At 35.4% G+C, this 19798-nt stretch overlaps 1 protein-coding gene across 4 annotated transcripts in view; it reads left to right on the top strand.

Annotated features, from left to right (window-relative positions):
* The window catches only part of LOC117403974 (ras GTPase-activating protein 1), a 49618-nt gene that overhangs the window by 13965 nt on the left and 15855 nt on the right, over positions 1-19798 (top strand). For 3 of the 4 annotated variants that reach the window (XM_034006516.3, XM_059033902.1, XM_034006512.3), the window contains 9 exons: positions 9832-9984; positions 11307-11442; positions 14802-14872; positions 15991-16108; positions 16512-16543; positions 17465-17517; positions 18660-18810; positions 19081-19159; positions 19615-19738. In XM_034006516.3, the coding sequence (XP_033862407.1) occupies positions 9832-9984; positions 11307-11442; positions 14802-14872; positions 15991-16108; positions 16512-16543; positions 17465-17517; positions 18660-18810; positions 19081-19159; positions 19615-19738 (917 nt within the window). The remainder of the gene's footprint in view (positions 1-9831; positions 9985-11306; positions 11443-14801; positions 14873-15990; positions 16109-16511; positions 16544-17464; positions 17518-18659; positions 18811-19080; positions 19160-19614; positions 19739-19798) is intronic. The other variant, XM_059034058.1, reaches the window with a different exon arrangement.

A 19798-nucleotide genomic window follows, 5' to 3' on the forward strand; every position in this document is an offset into this window, starting at 1 on the left:
CATTTAATATTAATAGTGTTTTAAATAAATGATACCTAATCACGTTTTTTATTTACAATTAAGGGAACATACTGTGTCGAACAAATGCTTATAATGAAATCATGTATTAGGTTTTCCCTTCATTGTAAATAAAAATGTTACTTGGTATAATTTTACGTCATGGTTATAGCACCAGTTTAAGTACTGTATTCTGTAAATATTTCGCCAAATAGTTACCGTGTGTGTGTGTGTGTGTGTGTGTGTGTGTATATATGTACGTACGTACATACATACATACATACATACATACATACATGCGTGTCTGTCTCCAGTGACTGAACGCGGTGAACTCATTGGTTCCTGACTTTGGGACTTGCGAGTGGGTATGACACACTGCCCGATGCGTGTCCAGGGCTTTACTTTATTATTGTACTTTTATTAACATACACTTGCCTATTGCTTTTCTCTTACTTATTCAGTTCATTTCATATGTTGATGCACGTGCGTCATGACAAGTCACACATATTTATTTATCGATTCATATTGTGTCTGGTGGCTAACTCTGTCTTGGAGAACACTTCGGCTATGAGAGCACTTCGCTTGCTTCCTGAAGGGTGTTCTCTTAGCTGGAGACTACTGAACAAAGTTAGTTTATGCGATTTTCATTGAAAAATCGGAATTTTGAGCTTTCAACTTCTAATAGTTCCTGAGATGGTAGGTTATACCTAGGGGGTACCACCCCTTTTTCGGGTAGCCGAGGTTGCAAAAAAAAACCCACGCTGCTTTTAAAAGCCAATAACTTTTTAAATATGTATGATAGAGCCACTAAGATTCATACCCAGGTTAATGTTTAGTCATATAATCTTAACACCACACCAAAATAACTCTAAAACATACCTTTCATGGATAAATGGAGGAGCAAGGGTCACCAAGCATTTTTTTTTTTTTTTTTTAGCAGTCCTCTAGCTCCACAGGTGGGTAAAAATGAAGATGTGTCATAGGTGGTATCAAGTTGAGATTTACACACAAGGGAGTCATACTGTAACAGTGATCTAACTCTGGATCTAATTTAATTTTGGGATCTTTCTCTATTCCTGAGATATTGAGCATTATCACAAAAAAAGTTTTTTTCCCAGGCGGAATTGTATTTTCAGGGCATAGTCAATTCCAATTAGGGGAAAGAAAGCAATTTTTTGATAAAAATGCTTGAAAATGTAAATGTCTTAACAGACCATTATGTTGTATGACTTTTTTGTTGTGTCTTTAAAATATTCCCGATGATACGGGGTTTCTAGATCTGTCTAGGCGGCAACAGGGTTAAAAAAAGCTTCACATTTTCCATGTGTTGTTTCCAGTGGTTATGGCCCAGTACATTTTGCTGTATAAACTCTACTGCGTCTCACAAAGTTAAACAGTGCTAGTGCTCCTATGACTCTTGAGCCAAGACAAGCTCTCTGCTGAGCTGGTCATGACTGCAGCCTGGACAGTATGTGGCTGCCATGTATGATGCAGAATGATATGTGGTGTGATCACAAGGTCTGATGAGCACAGTGATGTGCTGAAGTTCATGCACCAACACAAACCCTCAGGCATGCTGTCATGGCCAACTCAGCTGGATGAATGGCATGTGCCTTTTGATCACATGCTGTGCTGTCTTCCTGTTCCTACTCTGGTTGGTAGCAGTGGGAGGCAGTACGAACTTGAGAAAGCACAAATAGAAAAAGCTGAAAGAATCTTTTAATCTGTCCCTTCAAGCTAAATCTTAGCTGAGCTCCATTACCTGTAAAATAGTTTTCATTCAACAGCTGCTCCCCCCCTCGCCATAACTGTTTATGTACATCACTTGTTAATTGGGAGTTCTTGCATGAACGTCGACCAATGTGATAAAAAGGACACGTTTTTAGTGTTCTACCTTCAACTGCACAATAATTGGAGTGAAGTGAACATGATAGTGAACTTAAGGAGTAGGTAAATGGATTTTAAAACCTTCGGGGCACCTAAGCTAGGGTTTGTGAACGATTACAATACTTTTTTTATTTTGGGGGGGGGGGGGGAGGGGGGGCTTGTCTTTGCTCAAGAGTCATAGGAGTGGGACCTAGTAGCACTGTTTACCTCTGTGAGACCCAGTAGAGTTTATATAGGGTTAATGTATTGGGCCACGGGAAACAAAACATGGAAAATGTGAAGCTTTTTTTTTTTTTTTAACCCTGTTGCTGCCTAGATAGGTCAAGAAACCCCACATCATATGGAATATTTTAAACACAAGTCATACACACATAAACAGTCTCTGTAAAAGACTTACATTTTCAAGCATTATTATATGGAAATTGCTTTCTTTCTCTTATCTGGAATTGACTATGGCCTGAAAAAGCAATTCCGCCTGGCAATTTTTTTAAAGTGATACTCCTTAATATCTCAGGAACAGAAAAAGACTGAAATTATATCCAGAGTTAGAACACTATTATGACTGCCTTATGTGGGAATCAATACAAGTCACATAAAAGCAGTAAAGACGCACTGATTAAAACTTTGTCATTTGAATAGTAAAAAGGAACGTTAACCGCTTTGGATAATTTTTTTGTGGAAATGTTATTTGTGCAATGCACAAAGGACGGCGAAGGAATAAAAAAGGGCTATCTACAGAAGGAAGATACGTAGTTTGCGTCGTTTGTGTTGTGCAGTAGTTCATTTAAACGAGGTTTCTTTTTTTTTTTTCCTCTCCGTACTTGTTTGTATACATTGGCCCCTAAGAGGTGAATTTCGCAGTGACCCTTCAATTTCACGATTTCCGCGAAATCACGATTTAGGTAGACCCATAATCATATGGCTCAAATTTGTGAATAATCTCTTGGTAGTAAATCCAATCAAGATTTTTTACACAATTCTCTGTTTACCGCCAATCTGATTAAAACCCTCCTATTTGGGTGCAGACCATCTTTCCTAAATAACCCAGGCCTCTCCCAAACACTATCCCAGTTATCAATGAAACCCAGATTCTCAGTCTAATGTAAAGAACCCAGGCCTCTCCCAAACACCATCCCAGTTATCAATGAAACCTAGATTCTCAGAATCTAATGTAAAGAACCCAGGCCTCTCCCAAACACTATCCCAGTTATTAATGAAACCCAGATTTATAGAGGAACACCAATCTGCTAGCCGGTTATTGATACAGTAGTCTACTAAAAGCTTCACATTCCCTCTGAACGACAGAGGGCATGAAACAATAATATTCTTGCCTAATTGTTTTACTTTATGTCAAAGTAGTTTCAACTGCCTTATTTAGAAAATAAATGTGCTATATTGTGGTATTTTACCAGTCTTGGTATATTTCATTTTTGAACTGTAGTGGAAACCTGAGAAGCAAAAGCTTGATGATGGACACTAGGGCAGAGCAGATCGATAGAGGTGTGATGTAATGGATAAGCTGGAGAAAAGAAGTGTCTCTTGTTAGTACATTAAGTAGATTACTGACCACCGCAGTGTTCAGTGGCACATCGGCAAAGCTGTGTAGGTAGAATTTAGAAATAAATTGTCATGGAAGACCATGTCATTAATTAATTAATTAAATTAATTATCTAGCAAGTTATTTTAATGATGCCTAATTTAGGGATACTAATTTTCCGGAATCGCGGAATTAGGCATTGTGGGAATGGAATTTTGCAATGTTGTCTTTGTCAGTTTTCTGTGGGGTTTTTTTTGCAGTACACCCAGTCAAGTTGAGTTCATTCATCATGTGACTGTTGAAACTGAACATGGCGGCTGCACCAAAAAAAAATGCAATGTTTCAGCAAAAGACAGAGCTAAAACATTTTCTGATTATCTACATGAGGATGGTGGGATACTATTCTGCAAATTTTGCTATCATTCGATTGCTTGTGTATCAGTCAATACTATTAAAGATCATGTTGCCAGTCGTAAACACATTGAGAACAAGAAAGCAAAAAATGTCAAAGCACTGCATTCTTCTGGGGCTTTGCCGAAGTAAGTAAGCTAAATTAATTTCATTTAATTAGTTAGTTTATTTCTTTTTTTTAATCAAAGTGTTTCATATTTTATCCTAGTTATTGTACCAGTAAAAACACTAAACTTCATTTGTGAAGTACTGTAAATAGGATTACTCTCACATGACATTGCTGGACTGTTACTAAACTGATATTTTGTATTGTTATTGTAATGCCAGCAATAAGCTAAACAGGTCTTTCCAAAACACCTTTATTTGTAGACTGAACTACAGGGTAAACAGCTGTTATCCTGTGATTCACTCAGCAATGATGTAGGAAAGTTATTTGTCACAGAGAACTCAAATTTGGTACTGTAGATGTCGTTGCTACATGATATGTGTGCTCAGTTTGTTAGTGTTGTTTTTGATCATGCATTCAAAAAATAAATGAATTCCTAGAAAAGCATCTTTAGAGCAGGGGTGCCCAAACCCAGGCCCGGGTGCTAAATGTGGCCCTCCAGGTCTTTGATGCTGGCTGTGGACTTCCATATTCAAGTGGCAGCAACGACACTACTGGCATACTGTTATACTGATACAAAATGTACAGTCCAAGCCAAAAGTATTGGCACCTTACGCTTGTTGTGCCATAATTAAATTTGATATTAAGTGTAGGGTCTGTGACTGTAAGTTTTAAATGAAACACATGCAACACTGTTTCCTTTGCAAACAGATTTACCATATGGACTGTCCTACTACAGTATATGCGTTTTCAACATTTGATCCAAAAAAAAAAAAAAAAAACCTGCACTGGCATTCATGACCACAAACGTGTAAGAAAAGGTTTGGGCGCCCACCTAGAGCATTCCCAGGTGCTACTGTATCAAGGAATATACCGGAGTACAGACTTTTTTTTTTCTTTCTTTCACTTGATCTTAAAGTGCTTATTGATTTAATACAGTTGTTTTGAAGATTGTGCATTTCTTTCATAACTTTTCGTTTTGAACTTGATCAATTCTATATTTACTGCTATGCCCATGGTTTCACTACCATAAATCTTATCTGTGTGAACATTGGGATCTTTTAGTTCAAAAGTGACTATACTGTAATAGTAGTCTGTGTGAGCAGTACTTTTTGTGTTTTAATACAGATGTTAAAAATAGTCTACAACGTTGTCTAATTGTTTCAAGTCCTTAAAAAGGTTTCAATTTATTTTCCATGATTGTATTTATTTAATGCACTCGAACCATGAATTATTTTCACAGATTCAACCCATCTCATTGTTTATCCCTTACAGAATACCCCACCTCATTTATAACCCAGCTACAGAAACTGTCCCCCCCACTTTTGAAACCAAAGTTATGCCACTGCCTGTACTAAGAATTAGTTTCACATATTCCCTTCAAATATGTAAATCTCAAGCTTAATGCTCTTCTGCCAAATGCATTTGCATTTTTTTCATACTGCACTTAATTCCACGTTATTCTTTTGATTCCATTCGTGTTCTCGTTAACACGGTTTCCATAGGGCCCTATGTATGTCTCTGATCTTATTAGTGTCTTCACACAGATCAACTTCCATCTTTTATTTTTATGCTGAGAAAAATAAAAACTGCATATAATGGGAATGGTTTCCAATAAAAGCTTATAATTCTTGTTCTGTGTTGACTTTGATTCACTGGTGCATTCTTGAGTGCACTGAATATTCTCTGAAATGTTCACTTTTTATCAAAGTTAACCGATTCTGACATTCTGTCAACAATGAATGATGGCTTTTCTGATTGGCTAACATCAGACCTGGGGTCAATTCCAATTGTAATTGTGCAATTTGTAATTAATTGTAGTTGAACTTGGCACACCTGCGTAATTTAATTTATACCATATATCTGTCGATTTTTACAGTTTAAATATGCAAAAAAAATCTGCTGTAATTGTAATTACCCCCCCAGGTCTGGTTAACATTCCCAACATGTTTAAAGTTTAAACATTTAAACGTGTTTAGGAAGTTAAACTGAAACTAACACCCCTAGTTTTGTCAAGGGTGAAGGTCAATGGTCTTGTGAGAATATATCACAACAGGTCAACCCCATTACAATGTTTGGTTTTATCCATTAAAAAAAAAAAAGTAACTGTTTTGAAATGGACATGTGTGGGTCAAGTTATATCTTACACTCAGTAAATACTGTATGATTAAATGCACTTTTTTGTTTTCTTAACTAACCCCCATGATTCAAAATGACAACAATCTGTTGCCTTGATAAAAAATCGAAGAACTACAGACAACAACAAAAAACAAGTTAAAGAAAATGTCTGACGTGTCCAACAGACACCATTTTTTTTTTCTTCTAACATCAATAAGCCTCGGCTTTATCAGTTAATGTAAACTTTTTTATTGGATCATTTCTAGGAACAGAACATATCTGCTCACTGACCGAGAGTGCAATGATGAGTTTATTGAAGCAGCATGTTGTAGAGAGCATGGCTATGACTAAATTGGAATTATGTCAGTTATGCCTGATGAGATGGAGAAATCGTACTCCAGTAATTCATGAGCTTCGTCGGTGAAGAAGCAGGGTTAGCTTACGAGAGCTTAAGGTACACAAGAAGAAATGCAGCAATGGATGAATTCATTGTAAGTGGGACATAAAGCTATTGTAGCTGATTTAACTGTACAGTGAATGTACTGGAACATTCCTCGTCCATTGTATTTTAAAGCTGAATATGTGATGTGGATTCGGCTCAAGTATTCACGTTTTTTATGGTTTTTCCTACTTGACTACAGAAGTTGTTGTCCAGGATTGAAAATGCTTGTTTATTTACATTTAATTTAAATACGTGGTTGATTTACAATATGGTATGGCTTTGGCATTGCTTTTACAGGTGTCTGAATAACAGGTACAGTCATTTTTTATTTTAAACCTTTTTAAATATTTGATTATCTGCATAATTATGATTTGTCATACTGGAGGTATTTGTTGCATATATATATCATTTTTTTTTTTTTTTTTCGAGAAGCAGGTGCACACACTAGCTGAAGATGAGAATATATATCTTTTTTTTTTTTTTTGTTATTGGGGGTTGGATGATTTCCTGGCTATAGTAGGGTCTTGTGTGCTTCAAGATTGTTTAAATTTGACTTTCTGAAATCTGAATATTTATATTGTTGTGTTTTAACCTTGTGTTTCTTTGATAGATAATACAGCAGTGGTCTGTGTTGGTGGTTTTAATGTCTACGTGTAGCTTTCATTACATTTATTTTCCAGTTTTATGCATGGTGATACAGTAGTTATCTGCTCAGAATTGTTTGCTTCTAATATGAAGCCTTAAGGAGCCATTGCAGAGAGAGAACATCTAATTTACCTTGAACTTTTTAGTATACAGCATGTTAATCCACATAAAGGTTGTTATAATTTGCTTTTAAACAGATGTTATCTTTATTTAACTTTTTAATCTTGCCATGCTGTATGACCCTGCATTGATTTGTGTTTCCCTTTTCAGAATTTTACGCTAAATGGAAAGCTATGTCAAAGGAAGAAAAAAACATTGTGTTTTTCACTGTAGATCTAGTTAACCTGTTGTCTACTTTTCATTGCTATATTTTTTTCAGTAATAAAGCATAACCTGCATGTATGCTGTTACTGAATAGCCGGTCTGTCTTCTCACTAAACATGTAGCTTAGGCTCCCGTTTTGAAAGTTATTGATTCAAAGGAAAAGTCATGTACATTTTGAATACATTTATTGGGATAAAAATAATCCCACTTGGCCATTTATGTATTGAAATGGTAAAATAAAATTGCTTCGAGCATGGGAGGGTTAATGCAAGTATGTTTTGTTTTTTTTTGCTAAAGGCAGGTGGTATGGTTTTCGCATAGCTAATGAAAATGGTGCATTTTCATTATTCATTGACACTGATGACTTGTGACAGGATGTCTTTTGAGATGCTTAAACGGGGCTGCTTCCATCAGCCAGGAGAAAGCTCTCTGAGTTTCACTTAACCACACACCAGTCTCCAGTGTCGGTTACAGAAATCTACCTCCAAGAATAGAGAAGTTGCAGTCTCTGGATTAGTTATATTACTGCTAAAAGCAAACCTCCAAGGTCACATTTATTATTATTATTTGTTTCTTAGCAGACGCCCTTATCCAGGGCGACTTAAAATTATTACAAGATATCACATTATTTTTACATACAGTTACCCATTTATACAGTTGGGTTTTTACTGGAGCAATCTAGGTAAAGTACCTTGCTCAAGGGTACAGCAGCAGTGTCCCCTACCAGGGATTGAACCCACGACCCGCCGGTCAAGAGTCCAGAGCCCTAACCACTACTCCACACTATATAAGGTTATACTGTGTATTGACCACATTTTGTAATGCCTTATAATAAATTGAAATTACTGTGTATACAGTAATTGAGTAGAAAAGGGAAAATATTTAACAGGATATCGGCTTTTAAGACTTAAGATAAATTTCATACTAAAATATGACTTCATTTTCTACTTGAAGTTTGGCCTTTTGTGCTTTTTCAGAAAGCAGACCGGACCAATTTGAAGTTACACTGTAGCTGCACAGACTCTCTGAAACTTGCTTGCACCTGCAGTATGTCTCTACACTGCCTGTCTACATGGATTTGTCATTTTAATGGTTTTATACCCTGATGAAGGCTTTGCAGCCGAATAGTTGGTTTCTTTCTCAATAAATTTTGTAAATGTTTAAGAGTATGTTTGAGTGTGCGGCTTCCTTTTTTTTTCTTCGGTGACAATTACTCATGTCTGATGTCATGCCTGATCTAGTGTTTATTGGATTCACTATTAAACATAAACCCCCTATTGTAGAATTGTGCCGATAAGGTGGGATGTAATGTATGATCAACTTCCAACTTGCATACAAGTAATGCAGCTGAACAGATGCAAAGTGTAAATTGAAAACAAACAGAATAAAAAGAAACAGGCCTGGTTTAATGTTTTGAACAGTCACTTACCTTTCACTGCACAAAAGTGCTGCAGACGTGTGCTGGTCTAGCAAGGTATTCAGTGGTTTCATGTACTGTAGCTTGATCTCTGCTAAACTCTGTTTACTTCAGTTTCCTCTAACTTTAAAACTTTCTATTTAACAATATAAAACGTTATTGTGAAGTTTGTGATTGCAGAGTATGATCACTGTTTTTCTTCCTGTGATTACATTGCACTGTACTTTACAGAAGGCTCATGATATGGCTCCCCTTAGTGGTGAAATGGTATTCTGCTTATTGTATACCTCCAGTTTTAATGCTTTAATTATTGTTATATGTTATGTTACAAAGCCAGAGTTATTGTACATCTTAGGTAGATAATTCACAGTATACAGTAGCCATGCTAAGATGTCAAAGTAATAACCAAGTTTAATCATATTTGGAAAAGTACTGTAGTTCTCTAGATATGTAGGTCTTGGACCTTGCCCAAGATTTTCTCTTTACTGGTTCTTAAGACAGAAAATTCATCCCTGGATTTCTTGAAATTCTTAGATGCTTTTAAGTTACTTCCGGAGTGATGCATGTTACCAAATACAGTACTTGCTACTAACGCTTTTTGACACTGCCGTAGCAAGCTGCTCTTCAGCTTCCTGTTAATATGCTGAGAATTAAATATTTAAGAGATGCCTTTAGAGAAATGGATGTTAACATAGCATAAAGGTCATGTGTTGGCTGTTCCTTCAATTTAAATGTGTTATTCAGGTCTGTTCAGCGGTACTGTACAGTGTGATCAAAATTGTGTCTTCTTGATTTTAGATAGCTTCTCTGCAGGGATAATTGGATTACTGTAAGGTGACACATATTTGCTTTACATTTGCTGGAAATAAAGTATGAACTATGCTGGTAAATTGCATTCAAACCTTTCATGTTTTTTTGTAATATTGTATACCTGTTCTGTCTTTCAGGTGGTATCATGGAAAACTTGACCGGACAATTGCTGAAGAGCGTCTCAGACAGGCCAAAACCCCTGGCAGTTACCTCATTAGGGAAAGCGATCGGAGACCGGGGTCATTCGTGCTGTCATTTCTGAGCAAAACAAGTGTTGTTAACCATTTCAGGTAGTGTATTAGAGATTTTGTTATTTTATGTTTTTTTTTTCATAGCAATTACTGAACAAAAGAAGAAAAGAAAAAAAAACACTATTTCTAAGTCTTGCTTTCAACTTGACTTTCAATACAAGTTACACAATGAACACAAAGACATTGAAAACACATGGATCATAGTAAAGCATTGATCGGTCACTTGGAAGGACAGAAAGTGTGGAGTTAGATTCTGGGAGTTGGAGCAGCAGTTTTAAGGGTTGAAGCTGCTTAAAACAGTACAGGAAGCAACATCTTGAGGGTTGAAGTTGATGCTGGCTGTGTGATAAAGAAAAGGTGTGGGAGGACAGTGGTAATGCAGTGTAAAGATGTCAACAAAGAGCTATTGTTAGAAACTGGATATATCAGTAATCTAAAAGATTGCATGCAGCCCACGTGTTGGGCAAAACATGTGATTCATGTTAATAAAAAAAACAAAATTTGAGCATAACTTAAGTCCTGACTGATCTATACTTTTATTTTATGAATTGTCAGTTTCAATAAATATGACTGTATAAACAAGCAGCATATAGTTTCCCCAGGTCCTAAATATATGGGTAGACATTTTATTGCTAATTAATTCCTTTTTTTAAAAGAAAAAATATATATTGGTATCTCCTGAATTAATCATTTATCCCAGAAGTGTAGTGGTATCCCAGATATTTTCTATTTATTTTATGCATTACCTGTTAAACTCAGTGTATTTAAATCGAGATATTGAAGCTGTGTATACACACTGATGAAGGCTTTTTGGCTGAAACATGTTTGCGACTTTCCTTATGGATGAGAAATTTAATCTGTTTGTTCTTCAAAAAATGAAGCTGTGAAACGAAGAATAAATCATGAAAATGACTTTTTGGAATTAATTTGTTTTTCTTATGAGTGTGAACCTTTGTCACATTGCTTTGTATTGATACACAAATCAATGGTGGTATTTTTTTTTTTTTGGTGGGCCAAGGTAGTTCATATTGAAAATTAGTTTTTGGTTTTTGACAGGACTACAATTAGAATACAGTATGAGATGCATATGGTACCTGCTTAGCATTAATTGTGTTTATCTCTCAGATGTCAGCTTGCAGCATTTATGTTTACACTAGTTGCTGGTAAACTGAAAAAAAATGTGGGGCTGAAGATGCAAATACATTCTCTGAAAAAGAAAACGGTACCACATACAGATTTGGGGCATAGAGAAATTTAAGTTTACTAGCTTGTTATTAATTAACTTACATTTTATAATTATAAGAATATAACACATTGGTGTATCTCTTAATGTACTGCATATGTCTTAATTCTTTTATTAGGATCATTGCAATGTGTGGCGATTATTACATTGGTGGACGACGGTTTTCCTCGCTGTCAGACCTTATTGGCTATTACAGTTATGTGTCCTGTTTACTTCAAGGGGAAAAACTGCTTTCTCCAGTGGCACCTCCAGAGGTGGGTATTTGTGTTGATTTTCACAGGAATGGTTAGTTAACTTTAAAGGAGGGGTATTAATCATTTTAACTGGTTTAAAACATTTCTATAATTTAACCCTTTAATATATAATTGATTTATTTTCCAGTTCAGGAAGTCATTTGGCAATGGTATTTTGAATGAATAGCAGCTCAATTAGAAATGTTTGGCAAAACAACGAAGTGCTGAATCAGTGTTAAAAAAAAAAAAAAAAAAAAAAAAAATCCACAGTTGATCATTTCATTGCTTCACCACTTATCTTCTTATTTATACCTTACTTAAACTGTAACCGTTTATAATCTTGATTATCCATGTCAGGGCATGAAGTTAAGGTCATAAAGGGCAAGGCAATGTTGCCTTCGTTGGGCGTGAAAATTCAGGGGCACCAAGGTAGTTCTAGGGGACAGAAAGGCAAAATATAAATCCAATCCAAGGGCACCAAGGCAATTTCATAATCCTTCATAAAACAACAACAACAACAAATACAAGAGAGCCAATTAAGTTGATGAAATGTTAATTCAAACAAACTAAAATCTGTGTTTTCTGGGTGATTCACACACTAATTGTTACAAAAATAAAATATAGATAACTTAAATTGTAAAAATATCCAATTTAAAAACAAACTTTCATTATGAAAAAATACAAAGGGTAATTTAGCAAAAAATAAATATTCAGGGTATTTTTTACTAAAGTCTGTCACCCTGTTAACAGAGCTAAATATAGCGCTTGTCTGTGTCCTGTAATTTAAAGCTTTTTTGAAAACCGTCAATGCCATGTATTTCATTTAGGGTAAGCAAGTTCAACTGGATTTCATATAACAAGTTGTCCGCAGGTGAAGCGAACGTTTAATCAATGCATTTTAAAATGATATAAATAGTATTCTTTCAGAAATTTTGATTTTAACGGAGTATTGGATATTATTATTATACCGCACTGGTTCTAATTCTTGGAAATTGTGAAGTCCATGCTCACCATGAAAAAATACAGCCTTAGTGATACAACAGCACAAATAAGCGATGTCAGTGAAGGGAAAGTTAAAGATAGCTTTTCAGGCAAACTGTCTGAAGACCCACGGCTGGAGTGTAATAATGATAATGGTCAAACGAGTGGTTCGGTCTGCAGTGTGTCTGCGCAACTGTAGTTTGCTAACCGCTGTAACCTGTACAACCTGTTCAAACAAAGCAGCTTTGAAAAGAAAAAAACTCGAAATAGAAATTTCGTCAGGCAATGGAGAATGCTGTGCATCACAATGAACGTCTGGATGTACATCAATGTTTACATTTGAGAGACTATAGTTTCACAGTTCTTGAAATTTACAGTTGGCAAAGGATTTACAGTTTTGTTATGATGCATTGCTGGACACTCAATTCAGGAAAAAAAGGTATGCTGTTTTAAAGCATACACATTCTAACCAGTTTTGTGAACTACGTAAGGTAGTGAGAAGGTATTAAACAAAAATACATGAAAACAGAAATCGATCCACTTCTCAATATCGTGTTTCGTTCACTATTATGTTGTCTCTCCTACTCGTTTCATAACGCAGAGAGCTGCTACTTGAACCACGTCATACATAGCTACTTGCTCAGTTTTTTTGTGTGTTTTTTTTATGTAAGGATTTGAGCTACTATGTATTTGTGTGTTCATTTTTAGCGTTGATGTTCTGGGGGGAAAACATCAAATTACAAAACGGCAACGGTCATGTCTATATAAATTAGCAATGTACACTGAAGACATGGAAGGAGTCAAAATGTGTATTGCACTGTTGCATTTTAAATTATTGCAATTTAAAGCATAGAATCAGACCTCCTTATACCATATTTGATCATAGAATATGTGATTGTGTAATATGATACATTATGTGTTTTTTTTTTTTAAAACTAAGCTGTAAATTAAATATAGGTATACATTATTTGAAGGATATTCACGTGTATGTGAAACAGCGGACAGCGAAGCATCGAAAACAAATTAAATTGCAGCTGCTAAAGAAATGGCCTGAAAACCCACTGCTGTTTTGATATTTTTTGTAAATGCCTAAATGATCCAAACACAGTGGAATACAAACTGTACAAGTGGCTCAACATATGAAGGCACAACCAATTTCTACAGTACTTGAAATTCACATTATTATTATTATTATTATTATTATTATTATTATTATTATTATTATTATTATTGTTGTTGTTGTTGTTGTTGTTGTTGTTGTTGTTGTTGTTGTTATTGTTATTGTTATTATTATTAGTAGTAGTAGTCGTAGTAGTAGTAGTCGTATTATTATTATTATTATTGCTGTTGTCAGGAACGAATTGTTGTGCACCCATTTCTTACCTGCCGATTTAGAAAGCTCTTCTTCCTTTTTTCTTTTTAAAGTTTTTGAGTCAACATGGAGCTCAGACAGAAAAATCAGTGACACTGCCAGTGAACACGTGTGATTAAAAATTCCTGGAGACACGGTCATATTGAGTTCAGTCAGAGATATCTCTGGCTCAGTCTAGCAGCGTCCCTCCCTCTGTTTCCCGTCATTAACCAATGATACAGTACATCTTTTTCGGGCTTAGTGCTGGGAGGTGCACAGTAAAAAAAATGGCAACAATAATACATTATGATAATGAGTCATTTTCTCGTAGGACGAGATTAGATGGAATTCAATTGAATTGTGACAGAATGGGCCAGCTGATGCTGAGAAAGTTTGTTAATGGGTTGTAGATCAGATGTGCTTGTGCTGACAGATACCGCTGGCAATGATGGGCAGGCATATAGGCAAGTGGCTTGGGCACTGCGGTTATTACGCGCCCTGCCATGTAACCATTATATAATTAGGGCATTGGTACTGTTAGTTTCTCTCCGTTTGCTGCATTATGAAGTTGTGCAACTTTTGTCAACACACTAAACTAACAATGATTAGCAAAATTATTGACAGTTATTTTATTAACCCCGAAATAAAACTGATTAACTACAGAAGTATTTTAAATTGTACTTCTCTGTCTGTGTGCATGTAAGCCACAAAACTGAGCAAGCGCTTCTGCTAATTTTTACTTTTTTAATTTTTTTTTTTTTTTTTTTTCACAGCAGCTTTCAAATGAGAGAATACTATAGTGTTTAATTTCTCCTCATGGCAAATTTAGTTATTTATTGTATTAAATATGTAGGTCTGTATGATCCACACAGCTCTACTAAGGCTAGTAACTTGTACAGAAACTAGCCCTTATGTTTTCAAAGATGGTAACAGCAACAATACGTAACGTAAAAGTGTTCCATGTGTTTTATGTCTCATGTCCTGTGCATAACATTTTAAAATGGTAAGTAGTTTAAGTAAAATGTTTGATTTAAAAATGTAATTCCAGCCTGTGGAAGATAGAAGGAGAGTCCGAGCCATCCTGCCATACACCAAAGTGCCAGAAACAGATGAAATCAGGTAAAAATAATACAAATAAATAGTTGTGGCTTGAACATAAACAGTAAAAAGTTATTAATTGTTTAAATGTGTGGAATACATTTATTTGAGATGCAAAGCAGTTACAGAACTACATGCTGATGCAATAATTATTTTAAATACAGTACAGTGTAGTTACTTTTTAGTTTATTAATTTTTTTATTTGAGTCTTCTCGTGATATTTTAACACTTTAAAAAATCCTTTGTTTTCCCAGGATACAGAAGTTAGCATTATAATATTGCATATTTTTGCAAATGACTAATTAGTTACTTTCACTTGTGGCATGCAAGCCATACCACAAACGGTATAAATATTTGGGGAAGGTAGGACTAGTTGAAAAGCTAAAAATAGCTATTTAGATAAAACTACAGTAATAATTTATTATGCTTTGTCAAACATTAAAATATTACAACTTGTATTAAATACTATGCTCTTGTCATTACAGGTAATGTGAAACTTTACAGTTCTTGGTTTGTTATACCCACTTTACATAGAAAACCAAATGTAATTATTATTAATAATAATATAGTGCACTCCGTTTATAAGAATCACATCCGTCCCGGATGATTTGATTCTTGTAAGCGGTTGATTCTTAAAAGCGAACCGATAAGATCTACACTACGCACATCAGCAGTTTAAATACAGTATACAAATGTCAATGGTGCTCAATCACTGAGGACAATACATCAAAACAATCAAAACAAATCCTCATTTGTAAGCAGCTTGTTATATGATCATGATTATGTTTACTCAAGGCTGCAGAATCCTGTTTTACTACAGTATACTTGAGAAGCGATCGTCTCGTGAGGGTGCCTAGTTTAACTGCTGTGTGGTGTTACATGTAATGGCCTTTGAATTAAAATGACATTACAGTACAGTATTTTACTATCAGGACTATGGAATCAGGAATATGCGGTTGATTCTTATATCAGTAATTCTTATAAACGGAGTGCACTGTAATAATAATAATAATAGATACTCTCACCTTTAATGTGTTTTTATATCAAATGGTGTAAGAATTGTAGTTATTTTATGTAAGTCCTTTAATATGGTTTCAATTCCTGTCTCGGTAATTCCCATGTTGTATTTGTCTGCTCAGTTTCCTTAAAGGGGACATGTTTATAGTTCACAATGAACTAGATGATGGATGGATGTGGGTTACAAATGTGAGGACAGAGGAGCAAGGTCTCATTGTAGAGGACCTGGTGGAGGAAGTGGTGAGAAACATTTTTTGTTGTTCTTTTTGTTGTTCTTTCCAACAAGCATTGAAAAAGATCTAAATAACATGAATTGTTTTATGTATTTTAACTTTTTTTGTTGGGAGAAGCCATCATATGCCTCAAATCCTCAAAATCAACAATAAACTCCCAATTACAAGGATTCCATTCTCATTCCGATTGCTTTCACATTGCACCAGTGAGCATCTCATCCCTTCCACCTGACATGTTACCATCTACACCATGTAGCCAGTCTGAAATGTAATGTCATCTTGTTGTTCTTTAATATATATATATATATATATATATATATATATATATATATATATATATATATATATATATATATATATATATATATAATCTATAATCTATATCTTTTTTGTTTTGTTTTCAATTTAAGGGACGAGAAGAGGATCCACATGAGGGCAAAGTGTGAGTAGATTATTTATCATATTCAGCAAGATGTAACAAGATTTAAAATATTAAATTTGAAAGTACAATATTCTTGTATCTACATTTGTAACATTCTTTCATTAGTTTACCCTTTTGTGCATGTTCTTAATTAAGAAAACAGCCCTTGTCGACTTACCAGTTTACATTCACTAACAATAGCTTCAGCTGCAGCACACAACCTCCCATCTTTATTGAATTGTTGCCACTGAACTACTGTAAATGGATAAGATCCAGAATATACCCATAATAAATGTGACATGCAAGCTCCACTGTGTTCAGGGAAGAAAAGCAAATACTGTGTTTTTGATATTATAACAAGAGTTTACTTGAAGTGCCTACAGAGTTCACATGAAATGATGCCCCCACTTTTTAGTGTTTTCTGCATTTAACACCATGTATTGTTCTATATTGACCAAAGTAACAACAAACACTTATATTAAGAGAATATAAATGTATGTAATACAATTTATTTTAAGGCTTAAATGGGGTTTGATTCAGAATAGAGGACGTTGTTGAGAATTCAACCCACCACAGGTGCAATATAAATGTTGACAGCAATAGCTAATTTTCTGGCCAGTCAGTGTTTGATAATGAGTGTATTAAGAAGGTACTTTTTTTTTTTTTTTTAATGATTTATGGTATTTAAACAGGTTGGTTGTGTTTGTTGTTTATTTTCAGTGAGTCCGTTTTTGACCTATCCGTAGTCTGTAAAATAGTGTTCAAAGCCATCAATTTCATTGGCTGAAACTTGGCCAGAGAGAGATGACTAAGCATGCAGCTTTGAGTCAAGGCTGACTCATAGGTACTGCTGCTGGTGCTGCTACTACAGAAAAGAAACAGAGATGGATGTCGTTCCAGTGTTTTTTGTTTTATAATGTGGTATTTTCTTTATTGTTGCAGCTGGTACCATGGAAAAGTCAACAAACAAGAAGCTTACAACCTGCTTATGACAAGTAAGTGCCTGTTGTCTTTACAGATTTATTAAATCTTAATATCATTGACATGCTTTGTATATAAATAAACATGGACTTCAGTATCAAACGCAGTAGTGACATGCAAAATGTTAAACTTAATTTTAATAGAAATATTGATGCCAATAGTTAAAGGTCATGTTGAACAGTTTTTCTTGCAACTGTTTGGCTGGAAAGAAATAATGAAAAGTATAGGATGGACACTTTTCACTGCCTGGAATTTTGTGGCTGCGTGATGCAGGAACGTGCGCCCATTAGATTATCGGTTACTGTGTTCCTGCACCAAAAGTTCACAGGACAGGAGCAAGGGCTGTGTGGAGGAAGAACCTCAGGAATTGAGAATAGGAGAGAGGTGCTTTGTGACTTATGGATGAGTGCAGGGTTTTCCCTTGGCTCACGGAGGTGACACTGAACCGACCTCCAGGGCTGGGAAGCAACTGTTGTTTCCCCCCCAAGGGGAACCCAGAGGTGAGAGAATGGGAAGAATAGAAAGAGTTAGGATAGATTTGGACGGGGGTCCCTTCTGGCTCATGGTTGATGAAGCCAGCATGGCTGGGCCTCTAAGGTTGGGAAGTGAGCTTCACTTGCCCCACAGGGAGACTGTTGCAGAGCTGGAGCAGCATAGTGGCAGAGGAAGGGATGGAGGAAACACAAGACAGAGCTTAAGGGCATGACTTGGGGTTTAAATAGGGAGATAGGCAGATATTATTGGTGGGACAGAACACTAGCCCTAGCTCCAGCTCCCTGAACAGCACACAAGGTTAGAATTAAACTTTGGTTGGTTTTGTAATATTTCCTAGAGGTTTTTATTTTAGTTTAAGCATAACACTTGGATTAAAAAATGGATGCAAAGTAGGAGAAATTAGCAAAAATACATAAGTGGGCCTACGTAGTAAGCATTTGGTACACATGGAAGAAATAAGAATTGAGACAATACACGTTCATTTTTGCAAATGTACCCTATGGTAGTTCCAGGTGAAACAAATTAAATTGCAAATATTCAATTTGTGGAGGCAAGATTCCCAACTACTTCTGGTCCTTTTGAATAATTATTTTTTTTAATAATCTTAACAACTGACTTTAAATGAAACTTGCATTGAAGTTACATTATCTTTTTTGTTTAGTAGGACAAATATGCAGTTTTCTTATCAGACCTTCAGATAACACACCTGGGGACTACACTTTGTTCTTTCGGACAAATGAACATATCCAGAGGTTTAAAATATGTCCCACTCCAAACAATCAGTATATGATGGGAGGGAGATACTACAACAGGTAAATAACATGCTTCTATGAAACACTTATGTCTTTTTCAAGTTGTAAGACAAATGAAAATAAACCCTCACTATTGGCAATTTCTGTTTTTGAATAATTGTATGGCAATGAGAAACCATTCCTGAAAAATACAATATATTGCAGTTAAATGAACAAGGGCTTAAGTTGGGGACTTACGTTTTTTGTTTTAATTTAAAAGATGAACATGTTAAACAATGGCCACTAAGGGATTGTCTGGAATGGATAATTTTCTTTTAATTTCCTCTGTAGTATTGATGACATCATTGACCACTATAAAAAAGAGCAGATTGTGGAGGGTTTCAACCTGAAGGACCCTGTTTCAGTGCAGGTATGTTCATAATATCTATATGTGTCTGCAATTTTTTTTTATTTCATTTACATTTGTGGAATGAATAGCACTCTCAACACAAAACAGGCAAGGGACCCTCTTGATTTCTTTGCCAAGATGCCTTATTTTGAAACTCAAGGCACCATCCTCATTTCTAGGGTCTAGGAGGTGCTTCGAACAACATGCTTATCCATTTTTGGAAAAGCCTTTTTTAATGTTGGTGACAAGAACTGCACTAAAAGCCCCAGAACTCTGTTTTGAGAACACTTTCACACTAGGTTCTTGATTTTTTAATTCATGACCTGGATTTAGAAAACCGCTGGCACTTTGCAGATATGTTTTAAAGCTAGTGGTACCTTCTTGATAAACCATAGTGGGTTCACTAGTACATCACAGTTTTCAATATAACAAGAAGTCGTCAAACTTTACATTTTCTTTTTTTTGTTTAACTTCAGAATCAGGAACAAGTGCTTTCTGATATTGTGGATGGAAAAGAAATCTACAACACAATCAGACGTAAGACGAAAGATGCTTTCTACAAAAACATTGTCAAGAAAGGCTACCTCCTAATACACAAAGGTAAGTGTTTGTACATATATACCGTATTCCTTCGAGTTTAAGACGCACTTTTTTAAACAA

Source organism: Acipenser ruthenus, chromosome 1 (genome assembly GCF_902713425.1).
Source record: "Acipenser ruthenus chromosome 1, fAciRut3.2 maternal haplotype, whole genome shotgun sequence".
NCBI classification, from domain to species: domain Eukaryota; kingdom Metazoa; phylum Chordata; class Actinopteri; order Acipenseriformes; family Acipenseridae; genus Acipenser; species Acipenser ruthenus.